This window comes from Bubalus kerabau, chromosome 2 (assembly GCF_029407905.1).
Source record: "Bubalus kerabau isolate K-KA32 ecotype Philippines breed swamp buffalo chromosome 2, PCC_UOA_SB_1v2, whole genome shotgun sequence".
NCBI classification, from domain to species: domain Eukaryota; kingdom Metazoa; phylum Chordata; class Mammalia; order Artiodactyla; family Bovidae; genus Bubalus; species Bubalus kerabau.
Genome location: NC_073625.1, coordinates 44530174 through 44550106, shown reverse-complemented (window position 1 = coordinate 44550106; position 19933 = coordinate 44530174). Strand labels below are relative to the sequence as shown.

Here is a 19933-nt window from a genome sequence, read left to right as displayed (position 1 = left end):
ATATCAAGCTCTTTGAGAGCTAAAGAAGGACGATGCTGTTATAGTTTGGTTGTATGGATATTTTTGCTTTGTATTCACACTGAGCCTGGTGGCAGTAATCTTTGGCAGTAAATGCAAGGGTTTAGATTTGGGCTTTGATGATTATGAGCAAATCACACTGATACTACATGTTAGAATCTATGTCATGTAAGACTTAACCTCATCATCTATGCCTGAGGATTTCTCAGCCTGTAATTCCCGCTCATGTTTCTAACAGGGAAATGAATCTTTGAATAATTCTGTTTTGAGTAACATTCTAGGAGGTGAACCCAGCACTTCTGTAGGTGGTGTATTTTGCCTTCCACTCAAGTGTTTATTGAGAACGTGTTTTCTCAGCTTTCTTGTGACAACTGTACCAATAGTTTTACACTCACTTTGTTAGTTTGTTTTACACAAACTTTGTTGAAAAAGTTTGTTTACATCTGAGAAGATAGTTCTACACTTAAAATTTTATTTTTAAAGTTTCTTATCAGCTCCATCAGTCATGCCCATTGCTTCAAATTTAAATACTTGTCAGTTATTTAAAGGTGTCACAATGTTTGTATGTATATTTTCAGCTAATTAAAAATATTTTTACATTTCTATCTTTATTATTTGTATTTAAGAAGTATACATGACCTTAAGGACACACTGAAAAAAATGGGCCTATAAGAGAAAGAACATTGTTCTTATTTATTCTGATGACTCTTTTTTCTGTTTGTCTCAGTGTCTCATGTATCATTGTCTGGCCTTGAGGTTGTGCCTGTTAGGTGCAGTCGAGGTCCGTCTCACCCTTGGGGCTGCTCTCGGCCACGCTCAGGATTCATGTGTGTGACCTTTCACTGTCCACCTTCCTGTGCTTGTGGCTGCAGGACTGCGTGTTCCTGTTCCAGTTTCTGATTCAAAAGCTCTCGTGACAGTCAATCTGTGGGAGCTTTATCCACAGAGAAGTGAGCCACCTCGGTCGCTTATGAAACACGCATGGCAGTGTCTCCCGGGAAGAGGCCTGTGTGCAGTGGAACACACAATGAGTCACGACTTTGGGGCCCACCGCGGAGATGGAGGACCTGTCACAGTGGGAGTGACCCAGAGGAAGATTCTAAAGAGGCGCCCTGGACACATCCAGTGACGCCACCTTCGGGATGGTACTCTCTTTCCGGGGATGTGTGGTTTGAGGGCTGTGGTCAGCTGGGTCTGGGTGCTTCCAACACGTGCCCGTCCCGCCACCTCATGGCCGGTCACATGCCCTACCTACGGGTCGGTCCTCCTCTGGTTATGAGGCGTCGCAGGCCAGCGTGTCCTGGAAAGCGGCAGTGTCGGGCAGTCTGGAGATGCTGCTGAAGCGGCTCGTGTCCCCTGGCACTGTGATGGTGACGCTCAGAGACCTGGAAGGCAGTGATCCCGTGTGGTCTGATTTCATCAGCAGAAAAGGACACCCTGGTCTGCCCCCATCCCCATCACTTGCACACTGCCTCGGAGCCAACCACCCAACAGCTGTGTGGTCCCCTGGCCCCAGCCTGCCTCTAGCAGTGCTCAGCTACCCCTTTCAGACCTCATACCCTTGTATGCTCTTCTCTTCACTTCATTACCGTGCAGCTTTGTATAATTGGGAGCCAGTTGATTATTTTCCCCTTGTTACATCAGCCACCCCCAAACTGTTCCTGCGTGTTGGGAGTGACCATCTTCACTGGTGGCCATTCTTTCTTTAACGCCCTTGGACTAGCTGCACTGAGGCCTGGACTGCGGTCCCCCCTCCCATGTGTCCCCCATTCCCACCCGAGTAGTAGTGCCTGCCCTGTCCTGTGTCCTGGCTGACTCTGCAGCATTTCTTTCTCCAGCTCAGGCAATGCCACACAATTATCTTTTGCAGCAAAATTCCATTTATATTTGTACTCTGAGAGCTTGAATGTACATTAATTAAAATAAATGTTTCTTAATTTGCTTCATGGAAAGTGACCTCCAATCTCTGATAATTACTGAAAGAAAACCACGTCTCAAGGCTCTTTAATCATCCGAGACTTCCATCTGCTCCTGGGTTGGTGGCTGGGTAGAGTTGAACTTAATAAGAAAAGCCAATGGCTCCTTGAGCTTCTTAACAAGTGTATACATGTGGTCTTGTGCCGAGGTCCAGCCCCGGCTGATCCAGGGTATTCGAAGGAGAGACGGCTAGGCGACCTATTCAAATGTTAATTAGAGATAATAAAGAGTAATAGAATGAGGATAGCTCAGTAGGAAAATTCAGTGGAGAAAAGAAGCTGAGTGGCTTGGTTTACGCGGAAAATCAATATAACCCGTGACACCAGGTTAGCTCTGACCACGGAGGCCGCAGGCGCCCTCTCGATTAGCGGAAGGTGCCCCACCTTAGACACCTTCTCGAGTGGGTCTTAGAAGCCCAGGCAAATAAATGGTCGCAGAGGATATCCGCGCTCCAGATGGACACTCAGCTGGAAGTTAAAGGGAAGAATGACATGGGGAGACCAAGCGTTGGTGAGCAAGGCCCATAGCTTTATTTTCAACAGGGGCTTTTATACCCTAAGTTACACATAGAGGATAATAGGGGATGCGAAGTCAGCAGTCTTTGATGCTTATCAAAAACCAGGGTTTCTTTCCTGCAAATTTATCGTATACAAATGGTTTAGGTGATTTACATCATCTTCTGGCCAGAAGGCCTATTAACATTTTATGACTCTTGACAAGGACTTATCAACAAAGACTTATTTTCTCTAAGAGTAATTATTTTAAGGTTTGGCGCCATCTTCCGAAGATAAGATTACGTTCCTATAGGGTGGATGTGTAATGGGTTTACAAAGGAAAGAATTTATTACCTTAAGGGTCTAAAGTTACTAACACCAAGGCCACTACTTATTTTTTCTACATACCAACTCTATTAATTAATACACATTCAAGGATACAATTCAGGGGATGTGAAAACTTGGCAACAAACATTGGCTCATCAATGAAATCTTTTACCAGTTTTATTCTGACAGTTTCTAATTCTCTGAGAGGCTCTAAGCTATTTGAATATCTTAAGCTTCCCGTGCCTCTGGAGGCTGGGAGACTGTAAACAATCGTATGCGTAGCTGTAGGTGTCTGGGTAAACTTGTCAGGTGAGTTAGAGAGCCATCTGAGGGGTTTGGATTTAAACACTCCTAATTGCCCAGGAACTTTATTAATTGGAGCTGTAAGTTAACTCTTTGACAGAGACAGCGAGATGGTGGTGGGGGACAGCCCCCAGTAAAGTCAGAGGTGAGAGCACAAAGCAATAAAGTAGGCAGACTCTGGTTTTTGGGGGTAGATGCTCAAGAATATCCGGGGGCACTCCCGAGACTCGATCCCGCCTTTGCATATGCCGAGCCTCCTTCCTCATGACCTTTGTCACGAGTGGAATGTCTCTCGCCGGCTCCCGGCAGTCTTGAGTCATAGCTGGAACATTAGGAAGCAGGAGCCGGTCAGAGAGTCTGAGGTTGTTCCCTGGACTCTCGGGCTCATGATCTGGATGCGGTGGCATCTGAGAAGACCCAGTGAGCTTCCAGCGCCCCTCGGGCTGGACATGTGCCTGACAGCCTGAACTCCGGCCCTGGGAGGGAGGCAGGGAAGGATTAGACAAGGGGTCATGCTGGTTCTGGGGAAAGCAGGATTTGGAGATGGCTGGGAACATGTCACCACTGATTTACAAGACAATTTGATGTTAAAACTCAAGTTCAGGCCCTTTTTCATTCTTCCTCATGTCCTCGACAAGTCTTATCCACACAACCGTCGCTTGTGGCACATTTCCTCTCTGCCTCCTCTAAAACCCAGTTTTCCTTCTGTGGCTGTTTCTTTGTCAGTTTTCCCTCAGTGCAGACATTTTTCCAAGTTTTGTCATCTGCCCTTCTCCCTTGATGGGTCCCTGGAGTTGCCGTCCACGTTTCCTGCTTTAAGTGTCACTTGCCTGCAGGTGGACCTGGGCGTCTCTGTGCTGCCTGGGCCTTGCTCCCAGGGCTGTGTGCGTCTCGGCAGGGCAGGGACAGCGCCCCTGAGGGCGACCTCTCTCTCAGCCAGCCTGTCCCCTCACTGTCTCCGCACTCCCAGGCCCCCGTGGTCTCCAGGTCATTCTTGTCCGCACACCGTCGTCCCTGGGTTTTCTGCCTCTTCTCCTTGCTCTGGTCAGGCCCTCATCTCACATCTTGCTGACTGTCTCAGGAAAGTCGAAGGCCGGCACCTCCTGAGCCATGGGGGGCTGTGTACCCCCCACCCCCATCTCTTGCCCTCCTCCTTGGGGTCAGTGTGACGGGCTGGGGGAGAGGGCGGCCGAGCTGACCACCCGCTGTATTTATTCTCCGGCCCTGAAAGCCAGCTGCATTTGACACTCAGCACCAGCTCCGCACTCTCTGTCCTCTGATTCTTCAGAACAAATAGAAACCACCCAGAACCCCATAAAACGTCCCGTGGCAGCAAATACTGAGTGACCTCAGGCCTTTCCTTCCCCTGGCACCAGATCACAGGCATCTCCTTGTGGTTGTTTCAGTACTTATGCCACCCCGAGCCATAGAGTCCAGTCCCCTTCCGCAGGGCACAGGGTCACCCTAGTCAGTCACCCTGTCTGCAGACCAAATCAGATCAGAGATCAATTCCAGGATCAAGTGATTTTCTTCAGGTGGCCGTCCAGCTGTCCACACCTAAATTAATCCATTAAGCCTTCTTTGTCCAACTTTAATTGAGACACAGTATTTCCCACTCATACTTTGGTTTATTTCTGGATTTTTCTTTGCTTCCATCGCTCCAGCAGTTTCATGCCGCATTCACAGTAAGCTTTGTAGTAACTGACAGGGTTATCCCCCTTTATCTCCTGACATGTTTATTCATCCAGGTAAACTTTAAAATCATGTTTCAAGTTTCCAAACAATCCTGTTTGAAATTTTGTTTGGGATTATGTTGGATTTACAGATAAGGTTGGAAAGAGCTGACACTCAGAGACTCTTATCACATAGCACTATACACGTCTCCATTTATTTGAATATACTAAATAATCTTTATTCATATTTTATTCAGTCTTCACAGCCTCACATTATTTGCCACCCTGAGATGTTATACGAGATGGGAGGTAGACTTTATTCTTAAATATTCTACAGTTTTTGCTTTAGCCGTTCGATGCATGTGCATTCATGATAGATTTTACTATTTATCTGTTATGAAATCTCCTTTCTATTGAAAGTCTTGTCCTGAACGCAACTATAATACACCTCAATTCTTGTTCATGTCTGTTTATTTGGGAGAACTTAAAGAGTTGGATTTTATTTTTTGACGCAGTCCTCATCTTTCTCTTTCTGGCTGATTTTATCCTATTGAATATAGCATATATCTTGTAGTAGTGTTTAAGTTTGTATCATTACTTGTACATGCTTGAAAACTTTAAAAGATGATGTGCTTTGCTCTATGCTGTGTGTATCCTGTGAACTTTCTTCTCATTCTTCCCCAGAAATTTAGAAGAAATTTATTCTTCTGTTTTTGTTTTCTTTTAGTGTCTAGAATCTCCGTGTCTTGATTACGGAATTTCAAAGCAAGAACTAGTTGGAAAGGTGAGGAAGCATTACACTCTTGTAACTAAAAGCAAACTTTCCCTCTACCCAAGGAATGTTTCCTCATTTGAAAAAGCCAACTCTGTTGAGAAATACTTCACACACTACACAGTTTACCCATTTGGAGTGTATAATCCCCTGACTTTGAGTTTATACAACACCACTACAATTTCAGGACATTTTCATCCCCTTGTCCTCCCAGCCCTCACCCCAGTCCTAGGCACCCCTGATCTACTTCATGTCTCTGTGGAGTTCCCTGTTCTGGACGATTCATGGAATCATGTGACAATGAGGTCTTGGGAGTTTTTCGCTTGAGCATAATGTTTTCAAGGTTGAGTTCATTCACATTGTGTTTGAACTTTATTCCTTTTTAAAATTAATATTTTTTTAATCTTTAAAGGTTAAATTTTTTGTTACTCTAATTATGGAAAAATACATGCAACTTAAAATTTGTCATTTTAACCATTCTTAAATGTCCAGCTCAGTGGCATAAAGTGTGTTCAATCTGTTGTGCAACCATCACCACCATCATCTCCAGACGTTTCTTAGCATCATCAGTTTATTTCCAAATCCAAAGTCATAAAATTGTGCCACAGTATTTTCTTCTAAGAGTTCAGGTGTTTTATCCATTGTGAGTTACTTTTTGTGTGTGTATGAGATTAGGGTCCTGCCTCATTCTTTTGTGCATGGCTGCTGGTTGTCTCAGTACCATCTGTTGAGAAGTCTCCTCTTCCCGTTCAGTCGTCTTGGCCCATTTGTTGAAGGTCATCTGACCATGAAATATGTGAATTTATATCTGGAGTCTCAATTGTGTTACACTAATCAGTTCTGTGCCAGAACCACACTGTCTTGATTACTATTTTGTAGGAAATTTCAAAATCCACACGTGAGTCCTTCAACTTTTTGTTGTCTTTCAAGGTTGTTTTGGCTATTCTGGGTCTGTTGCAATTTTGTATGCATTTTGCAGTCACATTGTTAGTGTCTAAAAAGAAGTCAGTGGTGCAGATAACATTGAATCTAATCAGCCTGAAGAGTGTTGCCGCCTTGACAGTATTATCTGATTCATAAACTTGAGATGCTTTTTTGTTTGTTTAGATATTTAGTTTCTTTCAAAAGTGTTTGTAGTTTTCAGAGTATAAGGCTTTCTTTTGTTAAGTTTATTCCTAAATATTTTATTCTTTTGATGCAGTTGTAAATGGAACTACTCTCATTTTTTGTGGGTCCTGTATTTATTTTTTTGTTTCAGTATAATTGATCTACAGTGTGGTGCACAACAGAGGGACTCAGCTACACGTACATGTGCACGCCCCACCTCTGGAGCCTCCCTCCCAGCACGCCTCATCCTGGCCTCTGGATCATCAGAGAGCACCAAGCTGAGCTCCCTGTGCTATACAACAGCTTCCCATTAGCCACCTGTTTTAGAACTACAATTGATTTTTTATATCAATCTTGTATCCTTCAACCTTACAGAACTTACTTATTGGTTCTAATTGTTTTTAATGGATTTCTTAAAATTTTTTAGGTACAGGATTATGTCAACAGCAAATAGTGTTAGTTTTACTTCTTCCTTTCCAATCTGGATGCTTCTGTTTCTTTTCACTGCCTTTTTGGGGGCCTCCAGTGTTACATTGAATAGAAGAGGTGAAAGTGGGCATCCCAGTCTTGTTCTTGCTCTTTGGGAGACAGCGTTCAGTCTATCTCCATTAGGTACAATGTTAGTTGTAGATTTTTGTAGATGTCTTTTTCAGATTGAGGTAGCTCCCTTCTATCCTAGCTTGCTGAGTGTCTGTCAAGAGCTTATAATTATTTTTATATGTTACTGGATTAGTTCTGCCAGTATTTTATGGAGAATTTTTGCATCCATGTTCATGAGAGACATTTATCCTTATCCTTCTTTTCTCATCAGGCCTTTGATTTTGGTATCAGGGTAAACTGATCTTATAAAATGACTTGGAAGTGTTCCCTTTTCTTACATTTTTTGGAAAGAATCTGTGTTAATTCTTCCTAAACTTTTGGAAGAGTTTGGTGGAGAAGCTATTTGGGTTTGAGCTTTTTTTGTGAACATGTTTTGTTTACTGGTTCATTGTCTTCTCTTACTGTAGGTCTGTTCAGATTGTCTTTTTTTTCTTGAGTGAGTTTTGGTAGTTTGTGTCATTTGAGGAATTTGTCTATTTCATCTAAGTTATCTAATTTGTTGATGCAGGTTGTTCATAGTTTTCTTTTTTAGTCCTTAATCCTTTCCCCCTGTAAAGTTTATATAACATCCACTGTTTCATTCCTGATCCTAAAGGTCATTTGAACTTTCCCTTTTTTCTTGATTGTTCTAACTAAAGGCTTGTTTCATTGATCACTTCAGATTTCATTTTTCCCTTTTGTTTTTATGTTTTCTATTACACAAGTTTCTGCTTTAATCTTTATTATTTTCTTCCTTTGTGTTCACTTTGTTCTTCTTTTCCCAGTGTCTTAAGCTGAAAGTGTAGCTTATTTGAGACCTGTCTTCTTTCTTAATAAAAGCATTTGTAGCTATACGTTTTCCTCTAAGTATTCCTTTAGCAGTCTTCGTTTTCATTACTCCCAACATATTTCCTGATTTTCTTTTTGATTTGTTCTTTGCCCCATTGGTTATTTAGGAATGCTTTGTTTAATTTGCACATACTTGTCAGTTTCCCCATTTCTTTCCCGTTATTGATATCTCATCCCATTTCATTATGATCAGAGAACATAATTTGTGTTAGCACTCTCCTTTTAAATTTGTTTAACTTTTTCTATGGAGTATTATGTGGTCTGTTCTGGTGCGTGTTGCAGGTGTGCTTGAGAAAACTGAGTACTTTGATGCTGTTGGTGAGGGAATGTTTTGTAGATGTATGTTAGGTCTAGTTGATGTATAGAGCTGCTCGAGGATTCTATACTGTTGATCTTGTGCCTGGTTGTTCTACCTGTTATTGGAAATGAGGTTTTGACATCTTCAGCTATTATTGTTGGATACCTCACTTCATTTCTGACAGTCTTTGATTCATGTACTCTGGTGTTCTGTAATTAAGGTGCATACATACTTACTACTGTCATATGTTCTGAGGGATTGCAATTTTGTCAATATAAACTGTCTTCTTTTATGTCTAGTAGCACAATGGCACCCCACTCCAGTACTCTTGCCTGGAAAATCCCATGGACAGAGGAGCCTGGTGGGCTGCAGTCCATGGGGTTGCTAAGAGTCGGACACGACTGAGCAACTTCACTTTCACTTTTCACTTTCATGCATTGGAGAAGGAAATGGCAACCCACTCTAGTGTTCTTGCCTGGAGAATCCCAGGGACGGGGGAGCCTGGTGGCCTGCCGTCTATGGGCTCACACAGAGTCAGACACGACTGAAGTGACTTAACGTAATGTAACGTAGCACCTTTTATTTCCGTCCTTTGTCTGGTAGCGCTGGTGCATAGCTCTCTCTTAGATGCTCTTTGCTTGATTGTGGCTGCGTCAGGTCTTAGTCGTGGCACACGAGCTTCGTCACTGAGGTGACAGGCTTCTCTCCAGCTGCAGTGTGCGGGCTCAGTAGTTGTTGCTCACAAGCTTAGTTGCCTTGTGGTATGTGGGATCTTAGTTCCCCAACCAGGGATTGAACCTGCATCCTCTGTGTTGAAAGGTGGATTCTTAATCACTGAATTGCCACCGAAGTCCCCTGCTCTAGCTTTCCTATGTTGCAGTTTGCAAGGTGTCTTTTTTTATCCTATTACTTTAAATCTATTTGTATTTTTTAACATATAGTATGTTTCTTCTAGACAGCATAGAGTTAGAGCATGTTTTCTTTTTTAATCCATTCTGACACTCTATCCCTTTGATGTGATTGTTTAATCTATGCACGTTTAGTGTTAACGATATAGTTGGAGTTATAACTGCTGTTTTACTTTTTATGTTCCATTTATCTCAGTTTCATTTGTCTTCATTTCGTTATTCTTCCTTACCACTTTTTTTGCATGAACTGAATATCTTTTTAAGGCTTCCCCAGTGGCTCAGCAGTGAAGAATATGCCCGCAGTGCAGGAGACACAGAAGACTTGAGTTCGATCCCTGGTTCGGGGAGATCCCCTGGAGAAGGGAATGGCAACCTACTTCAGTATTCTTGCCTGAGAAATCCCGTGGACAGAAGAACCTAGTGGGTAACAGTCCATGGGGCCGCAGAGTCAGGAATGACTGACTGAGCACACATGTGTGAATATTTTTGATGTTGCATTTTGATTCTTTAATGTTTTTCACTACATGTTTTTAGTCATTTCTTTTGTGGTGGGAGGGGCTGTTCTGAGGCTCTCTTCATGTTTCTTCATTCTGTTTGCTGTCTTTTCTTCAGCATAACCTCTATCAGTCTTTTTCAGGTTCATTCATTCTTTCTTCTCTTAGTGCAGATCTAGTGTTGAGCCCTTTAAGTGAGTTTCCATTTTAGCTAGTTTACTTTTGACACCAAATTTTCCATTTCTTTGAGTAATTTCTATCCCTGTATTAATATATGTTTGTTTATCAACATTGTCCTCTACTTTACTTCTGCCACCATGGTTTCCATCAGTTCTGTGAGCAGGTTTATGGCTGCTTTGAAGTATTTTTCTGATAAGTCTGATCACTGGTCCCTATTCTAGATGGTTTCTGTTGCTTGCTTTTGTTTGGATGTATGGCTCATACTTTCCTGTTTCTTTGCATGTTCTGCAACTTACTGATAACTACATTTTAATAATGTATTAATAGCAACTATCAGCACCAGCCCCCTCCGTCTAGGCTTCTTGTTGTTTGTTTGCTTATTTGTTTAACGTCTGGCTGGATCATTTTAGTGACATCTGTCTCCACCCTCCAGGTTGAATGTCAGGTGCTGTTCCTCAAGGATGTACAGCTCTGGGTGTGCCCACATCGCCCTGATTGGAGGGGGTGGTGGTTGGCAGGCGTCCCCTCCTCTTTCCTGCCCACCTCCATCTGTTAAACTCCACGACTCTTCTCTCGTGGGAAGATTTCTCTATTGTTTTAAACTGTGCTCTGGGGCATGAATTGCTCTAAGAATGAATCAGTCAGATTTTGGCTCCTTTGAGGGAAAAGTCTCCAAGGCTCTGATCTTTGTTTGGACCCCACGTGGGTTCCTCCTGGCTTCCTGTTCCTGGTTCTCCCCTGTAAAGTAGTCACGACAGCTTAGCTTGTGTGGGATGGCCTTTCACTGCAGCCCTCTGCTCCCAAAAGCGCCCTCAGGATGAAAGGCTTCTTCCTGCTCTGTGCAGGAGAAGTCAGGTTTGGGGAGAAGAGCCTGGAAGCTATCCTTTCCTTCTGCCCCAGATAGAATCTCTGAGGTGGGACTCTGGAGCTGGGAGTTGGGACAAAGGCAGACTTCTCTGCCAGCAGCACAACTCCCTACCCCAGGATCTGAACAGCAGCACAGGGTCCCTATGTGCATCCAGCACGTTGCAGCGGGCAGAGCAGTCAGGGCCCCCTGTTCTCAGCCCCCTGTCCACTGGGAAAAGCCCAGGTGCCATGCTTGGGCCTAGGGAATGGCAGGGCCCAAGTCCCCAGGTGTTCAGCTGGCAGCCAGGGCTGGAAACCCTTCTCTCCTGGGGGAAAGCCCTGGGTCTGGGAGGGGTGCAGGAGGGAGCCTGGTCTGCCTGCCCTCCTAGTGCAGGCCCAGCCTTGCTGAGCTGAGCTGGGGGCACAGGGTGAGTGGGAGCAAACTAGGTTCCAGTACCACCAGCTCTCATCTTTTCCCCAAATTTCTGTAGACTTTCTGGAGATTTTCTTCACTATCTGTTTGTCCTTAGGAGCACTTCCAGAGGCTGAAATGGGTTGTTTTTTTTTTTTTTTTTTTTTTGCTATAATCTTCACCATATTCCCTGGGAGCAGGGAGTGGGGTTTTTGTACTGTCATGCTGGCAGTCAATCTCATTTTTAATGATGGAGAGACCTGAGTATGTTTAAACGCTCCTGTGAAAAACTCAGCAGTGGGGGCAGATTGAATTTGTGGGCAGAGATGGGAAATCAGTGGACACAGATCCTTTTAGGAGAATGTGGAGTTGACACATTGGGGGTGCAGAGTCAGGCACGTGGGATGCACCTCTGATGTCACAGAGGTCAAGGGACCTCTCGTTGGGGTCATGAAGTTCTGGAGCCCCTGAGGCTGGCTCTGCACTTGCTGAGAGAGGGACAGAGGTGGGCTGGGGGGTCAGGGGGGCAGGTAAGGTGGTGGTTTGCGAGGCTCTCGAAGCTGCTGGGCAGTGAGAGGGAGCCTGCGTTTCCAGGAAAACATGTTAGGATTGTAGTTGGAGGGTGGAGGGGAGGAGTCTCATCTTTTAATTCTGGAGCCTTCAGCAGATAGTTGTTATTAACTGGGCTCAGGATCCACTCTTAATCTTGTTACTGAAGGTGCATGGAGTCCCGGGTGGATGGTGTGCTGGCTGATGGTGGCTTGAAGGGATGTGTTTCTCCACGTCCTCAACAACACTAGTTTCTTCTTGTCTTTTTGATGATGGCCATTCTGACAGGTGTGAGGTGACACCGCATTGTGGTGTGATTTGCATTGCCCTGATGATTAGCAGTGTTGAGCATCTTCTCGTGCCTTTGGCCACCTGCATGTCTTCTTTGGAAAAATGTCTGTTTTTTTGCTTATTTTTTAATCAGTTCATTTGTTGGAGAAAAGGAAACTCTGGTACACTGTTGGTGAAAATATAAATTCGTACATCCAGTATGGAGGTTCCTCAAAAAATTAAATATAGAACCACCATATGGTCCAGCCGCCCTATTCTGGGTATGCATCCAAAGGAAATGACATCAGTAGCTTGAAGGAGGGATCTTCTCTGCATGCTCATTGCTTTAGTCACAGGAACCAAGACGTAGAAGTAATCTTAAGTGTTTGAAGACAGATGAACGGATAAGGAAAATGTGAGATTGGGGATGTCCTGCCATTTTTGATGACGTGGATGAACCTGGTGGATGCTTTTCTAAGTGAAATAAGCCAGACAGAGATAAATACTGTGTGGTACAACAACTTTTACGTAGAAACAAACACACACATATGCTTATGTCATTGAAGCTGAGAGTAGAATAATCTCAGCTTACCTGATGATGATTACCTGAGGCTGGGGAAGGGGTGATGTGAGACCTTGATCAGAGGGCAGAAACTTCCAGCCGTAAGATGAGTACAAGTCTGGGGGACCCAACGTACAGCATAGTGACTGCAGTTAGCAGTTTTGTGTTGTGTCCTTTAAAGATGCTGAGAGTAGGTCCCGTACGTTATCAACACATTCACAGGCACACAAATGCAAGCGTCACCTCTGTGAGCTGAGGGACGTGTTCATGAACTTGATGGTGATCATCTCACATTGTACACGTGTATCAACTCATCATGTTTATGCTTTAAACATATTACAATCTAATTGGTCAGTTTTTCCTCAGTAAACCCAAAATATACCTGGGGGCTTCAGGGTCCATACTGATGAAAACTGGCTTGCTCATGTGTTAAAAAACTGAAGTTTATTATTTTAATGTTTCAGTTTTCATATGTATGGAGGTGCTGTCTGAACAACTCCCATCTAGGATTCCAGAGGGAGTTTTATTCTGACTCGGTTAATCCCTGGGCTATAAGAATGAGGCAGAGGAGGCTCCCCGTGATGAAACTGGATGTGGGACAGACGGACCTTTCACAGAGGGAGTCATGAAACACATCCTGGGACAAGGAGCTTCACGCCCACGGTCAACCTCAAGGCTGGGGAAGGATGGGAAGAACTCCAGCGGTTCTGCTAGGGGCCAGACTGGGGGTTGGGGGGACCTTCTGAAACTCTGAGCTGGCCATGGTGGCGCCGTCATGTGACAGGGCATCCACAACGTTTGAGAGAGGAGGCCCCTGTCAGAAAACTGGAGCCTGGCGGGCACTGCTGCGAACGTGGAGCAGCAGGACCTTTGTGCACTGGTGTGGGAGGGTCAGCTGGTGCAGCCGCTTGTGGGATCAGATGGAGAATCAGACCTCCCCAGAGCACAGACAGAGCTCCCTGTGCTGTACGGCGTTCTCCCCTCTGTCTGCTCTGTGCATGGTGTCAGCCGCCTGTATGTGTCAGTCCCAGTCTCCTGGATTCCTCTACCCCGCCTTAACCCCTTGCTGTCCTTGCAGTTCTCTCCGTTGGTGTCTCTGTTGCAAATAAGGACCTTTATAAATGGGTATGCGTGCGTGCTCAGTCATGTCCAACTCTTCGTGACTCTATGGACTAGAGCCCACCAGGCTCCTCTGTCCATGGGGTTTCCCAGGCTAGAATACTGGAGTGGATTGTCATTTCCTCCTCCAGGGCATCTTCCTGACCCAGGGATTGAACCTGCTCTTCTGTGTGTTCTGCATTGGCAGGTGGATTCTTTACCACTAACACCACCTGGAAAGCCTTAAATGGGAGGGAAACCCAAAAGGGAAGGGGACATATGTATACATATGACATTTATTTTGCTGTGCAGTAGAAGCTAATACAATGTTGTAAAGCAACTATACTGCAATAAAAATTAAGAATAGAACTGCTGTACAGTTGAGAAATGAACCCAAAGTACCAAGAGCAGGAACTCAGAGCCTTGTCACCATGTTCATGCTGTGTCATTCAAAGCAGGAGAACAGTGGGTTTATATGAGGACTCAGCCATGGGATTGCAGAAGCTGGTAGACATACATTATATGTTCGTATACTGACACGGTGTGTACCTCCTGTTACCCAGCTGGTCTGCTTCCCTGAAGAACCTGACCACACAGTGTTTATCTCCATCTGGAACAGTCCTGAAAGATGGTTTCGTGCCTCTTGACCCGGCCAAGGCCATTGATTAAATGAATGTGCACTTGTAATTTATCTCAGTTACACATGGTCTGTGCACTTGAATTTTTTTATGCTGAAAATAAATTTAATTTCATTTGATTAAATAGATGGGACCAGTATGCATCTTTGTCAACAGTAGAAAAGTAGGGGAGATGTGTTGTGAAAGGAGAGGATAGAGGTAAACCTAGCCCCAGGGGCCCCGCAGGGTTGCCTGGAGCCTGGGGACCACAGCCCTCCTGAGTGGAGGCCAGTCCCGCTGGAGGAGGCTATGGTTTCCTGATGGAGCCCAGGGCCCTGTGGTCTGTGTCTGTGACCCTGGGGGCTACTCTGCCTGCTCTGGACGGTGAGGGAGCCTACCTGTGCCAGGAGCTAGCCAGCTCTGGGGCACCTGCCTCCCTCAGGATCTCCCTCCCTTTGGCCCAGGGCTGCCCTGCTGGCCGCTTCACCCGTGTCTGGGGCAGCTGACGAAGCCAGGGAAGGTTCCAGCCTCCCAGGAGGGTCTGGGTTCCCATGATCCGACAGAAGTTTTGAAGGTGCAGCAGAAGTCAAGGTGAGGCCATGGTCAGGGTGGTTCTCACCCCCTGACCACTAGCCCAAGTGGGCTGCCCTCCCCAATGCAGGGGCAGCTGAGGGACTGAGCTCTGTGCCCTCAACGTGCCATGGAAACAGCTCGCCTTATGCTGGCACCCTGGGCTTCCATCCCCGGGGCCTCAGCAGCCTAGCCTGAGTGGTGAGGGCTCTTTGTGTGCCCCAGTCCCGACAGACAAGTGAGTGGGATATGCAGGGACTCTCTGTTACTCAACAGCAACTGCACTTTGTGTGTTATTGAGATTCTGGGAGTGTGCTGATCATGGGCTTCAAGGGGGAATCATCCACTGAGCTCAGCTCCCTGGCAGGCATGTGCAGCACCATCAGTGGGGCCTGAGCTCAGCCTCCCTCAGCCCTTGGACCCTCAGGTTCAGCACCTTTGAACTGGGGCAACACAAGGAGCCTCACATAACCTCAGGGGGCTTACTCAGATGGCGAGGGGCAGGCACACAGCCCCACCATTGGATTGTGGTGACCTCATGTTTAACCCTCATGTGTTCTTGGTCCCTGTTCCTGCCTCTTACACATAGCCCTTGGGGTTCATCTTAGGGAGGGTTGTGCAGGGACCACAGGTGTCAAGAACCCCATGTCTCAGACACACAAGTCCCTCCTCTCTAAGAAGGAGCTTTTATTTGTTAAAAGGCCGTAGGATCTACAAAATACTTAAGACTCACTTTCATGTGTGTTAATCTGTAATCATTTCAACAGATTCAGGACCCCCACCCCATGTGCCACCCGCGGCTCTGGGGGCGGGATGCAGCCGTGGACCCAGCAGTGGAGTGGGGGCCCTGTGTTCTCATTGAACAGGTGGAGGCGGCGTGCAGACACTTGAGGTCTGCAGGTGCAGGTGTGGTTGGGAAGGGCCCATCATGCTGATTCTGAGTCCCCGCTGGGCGTTTGGGGTGACAGCACGGAGGCAGTGATGGGGCTCTGAAGTCCCGGGAGGAGGAGGCTTATGGGGTATCCGTCCAGGGCCCAGTGAAGATTGCCGGGGAGACACCTGCAGACCGGGAGGCTGGGAGGCGGGGCAGGACCTGCAGCCAGCAGAGTGCAGAGGGGCCTGGCCTGGGAGGCGGGGCGGGTTCAGGGGGAGACCTGACCTTTGTGTTCCCAGTTGGGTACCCCTGAGCAGAGTGGATGGGGCGGGGTCCTGGGAGGGAGACCTCGGGTTCCAGTTCACACACTCTGAGGAAGGGGCAGGAAGGAGACAGGTAAGCGTGAGTTACTTATTTTATAATGTCGAATGTTGAACATTCTAGATTTTCAAAGAAAGCAATTACCATTAGTTTCACAAGCACAATGGAGCTGTTTGAAGCTCCCAGAGCATTTAAAAATGTTAGTGAACTCCAGTTCCTTTTACTTCTCTGAACTGAATTCTCTGGAGCCAGACGAGCCCACATCAAGATGGACAGCCCACTAGTGGTCAGGTTACAGGATCTTAAATTTGAGCATCTGTTAGCCACCAGGGAAGCACGTTTAAAAAGTTAGAAATGGTGTTTCTTCTCATCATTTAAATTGTCATGCCTTTTTAAGTCTGTTTTTATGAATATAAGTTCTTAATTAGTTCTTAACCTCCACAACTAACAGTTTCTGAAATGTAGAAAAACCTAATGTGATGCTAGGGCTGTGAAACAGTCAGTCCAAACTCATTCTGTGCCAATTCCTGCTATTTTTAGGCTCAGATGAATGTTCTGTAAAAAGTTAAATGGTCTCTTTGATAAGAATGGAATCCTGGTCATTTTCAGCAATTACTTTTTCTTTTTTTCTGGCTGTACCTTGCAGAGTGTGGGATCCTTGTTCCCTGACCAGGGATCAAACAGTGCCCCCTGCAGTGGAAGCACAGCGTCTTGACCACTGGGCCACTGGACACTGGACCAGTCCTTTGGTCCTTTTCCAATTTTAATGGGGACAATAATTTAGACAAAGTGCATGTGTGTGCGTGTTTGTGTGTGTGAATGTGTGTTTGGGACTCCTACATGTGGCTTCCCCCCTGCAGACACAGGACATGATAATAAAGGACGTCCTGTGCTTGACATTCAGAATTGAATGATGGTATGAGGCTTGAAGTCAGGGTGGGCATTCTTCTAAATCCTGGAGACCACATCACACACTATGGCTGTCGGAGGCTGGTTCTGAGCTCCATTTAGGGGGAGGGATTCATGTTCAGATTCTCACTGCCAGGAAGAGGGAGGCCTCAGGGTGACCTTGTAATGAGAGTCACATTCTGTTTGCCTCCACCAAAAAATAGAGTCTCTGATAGAAGGTGCCCAGGGGAGCTCCCCACTGAGCTGAACTCCCCATGAGGACAAGGATGGCTGGTCCTGGGGGCCACAGATTCCTGCCGCCTCCTCTTGAGTCCAGGTCCTCTGGAATTGGAGGAGGCTCCTGCACTGGAGAGGGTGACCTGCTTTACTGAGTCCACCAAGTCAAGCTGGCTTCACCCAGAAACACCTGGAGTGGATATTTAATGTGGACAATTCAGGCTTGGTCAAGGTGTGTATAACAGTCACAATCACCCCTGCACAGAGCAGGTCACAAGGGCGCCTCTGAGCAAAGGCGGACACACAGGTTGGGCTGAGCACGGTCTGCCTGGGCTAGGGAGCAGGGTGGGGCTGGGCCTCGGAGGCTGAGTTCAGGGGTTCACCCCTGGAGAAAGGGCATTGAGGAGAAAAGATGGCACTTCTGACCAGAGTCCTGAGGGTGCAGAGGTCACCGAAGGGCATCCCAGGTGCCCCCATTTTGGACAGTGGTTCCCTGAAGACTGGGAAGTGCCCTGACCATGCACTCAGCTGGTGCTGCATGATGGAGAATGCTGTGGAGCTAGCTAGTTAGTGCTGGGCTGGTTAGTGCTGGGGTGGATAGTGCTGGGCTGCTTAGTGCTAGACTAGATAGGCTGGAGTGGTTAGTGCTGGGCTAGTCATGCTTGACTAGTGCTAATCTAGTTAGTGCTGGGCTGCTTAGTGCTGGGGTGGATAGTGCTGGGCTGCTTAGTGCTGAGCTAGTCATACTTGGCTAGTTAGTGTTAACCTAGTTAGTGGTGGGTTGGTTAGTGCTGGGCTGAAGGTGCTGGACTAGGGCTTCCCTAGTCACTGTCATTGTTTCCATTGCTTCCCTGTCTATTTTCCATGAAGTGATGGGACTGGTACGTGAACCAGCAGTACATGAACCGAGAACTTCCAGATGTTCAGGCTGGATTTAGAAAAGGCAGGGGAACCAGAGATCAACTTGCCACCATCTGTTGGATCATAGAAAAAGCAAGAGAATTCCATGAAAACATCTACTTCTGCTTCACTGACTATGCTAAAGCCTTTGACTGTGTGGATCACAACAAACTGGAAAATTCTTCAAGAGATGGGAAAACCAGGCCACCTGACCTGCCTCCATGTATGCAGCTCAAGAAGCAGCAGTTAGAACCGGACATGGAACAACAGACTGGTTCTAAATTGGGAAAGGAGTCTGTCAAGGCTGTATATTGTCACCCTGCTTATTTAGCTTATATGCAGAATATATTATGTGAAACGCTGGGCTGGATGAAGCACAATCTGGAATCAAGATTGCTGGGAGAAATATCAACAGCCTCAGATATGCAGATAACACCACCCTTATGGCAGAAAACAAGAACTAAAAAGCTTTCTTTTTTTTTTTAGTTTTTTTTTTAATATAAATTTATTTATTTTAATTGGAGGCTAATTACTTTACAATATTGTATTGGTTTTGCCATACATCAACATGAATCTGCCATGGGTGTACATGTGTTCCCCATCCTGAACCCCCCTCCCACCTCCCTCCCCATACCATCTCTCTGGGTTATCCCAGTGCACCAGCCCCGAGCATCCTGTATCGTACATCGAACCTGGACTGGCGATTTGTTTCACATATGGTATTATACATGTTTCAATGCTGTTCTCCCAAACCATCCCACCCTCACCCTCTCCCACAGAGTCCAAAAGACTGTTCTATACATCTGTGTCTCTTTTGCTGTCTCGCATACAGGGTGATCATTACCATCTTTCTAAATTCCATATATATGTGTTAGTATACTGTATTGGTGTTTAATGAAAGTGAAAGAGGAGAGTGAAAAAGCTGGTTTAAAACTCAGCATTCAAAAAACTAAGATCATGGTATCCGATCCCATCACTTCATGGCAAGTAGATGGGGAAACAATGGAAACAGTGAGAGACTTCATTTTTGGGGACTCCAAAATCACTGCAGATGGTGACTGCAGCCATGAAATTAAAAGACACTTGCTCCTTGGAAGAAAAGCTGTGACAAACCTAGGCAGCATATTAAAAAGCAGAGATGTTACTTTGGCAGCAAAGGTCCGTATAGTCAAAGCTGTAGTTTTTCCTGTAGTCATGTACCAATCTGAGAGTTGGGCCATAAAGAAAGCTGAGCACTAAAGAATTGATGCTTTTGAACTGTGGTGTTGAAGAAAACTCTTGAGAATCCCTTGGACTACAAGGATATCAAACCAGTCAATCCTAAAGGAAATCAAAATCAGTCCTGAATATTCTTCAGAAGGACTTATTCTGAAGCTGAGACTCCAGTACTTTGGCCCCCAGATGTGAAGAGCTAACTCATTGGAAAAGACGCTGATGCTGGGAAAAATTGAAGGCAGGAGGAGAAAGGGATGACAGAGGACAAGATGGTTGGATGGCGTCACTGACTCGATGGACATGAGTTTGAGCAGGCTCTGAAATTGATGATGGTCAGGGAAGCCTGGGGTGCCTCAGTCATTGAGGTCACAAAGAGTCGGACACGACTGAGTACTGAGGGTTTGCCTGGTGGTTCATACAGTAAAGAATCTGCCTGCAATGCCAGAGACCTAGATTCGGTCCCTGGGTTAGGAAGATCCCCTGGAGAAGGGCATGGGGATTCCCTCATTGGGATGGAATACTGGAATGGGATTCTTGCCACTCCAGTATTCTTGCCTGGAGAAGTCCATGGACAGAGGTCCCTGGCAGGCCATAG

The 19933-nt window shown here is 46.0% G+C and overlaps 1 protein-coding gene across 4 annotated transcripts in view; it reads left to right on the top strand.

Moving 5' to 3' along the window:
- The window catches only part of DLGAP2 (DLG associated protein 2), a 634262-nt gene that overhangs the window by 163205 nt on the left and 451124 nt on the right, over positions 1–19933 (top strand). For 2 of the 4 annotated variants that reach the window (XR_008710213.1, XM_055567595.1), the window contains one exon: positions 5520–5576. The exons of the other annotated variants lie outside the window; for them this stretch is intronic. Coding sequence is in view for 1 of the 2 variants with exons in the window: in XM_055567595.1 (XP_055423570.1) it covers positions 5520–5576 (57 nt within the window). In the remaining variant the exon portion in view is untranslated. The remainder of the gene's footprint in view (positions 1–5519; positions 5577–19933) is intronic. 4 annotated transcript variants of the gene reach the window in all.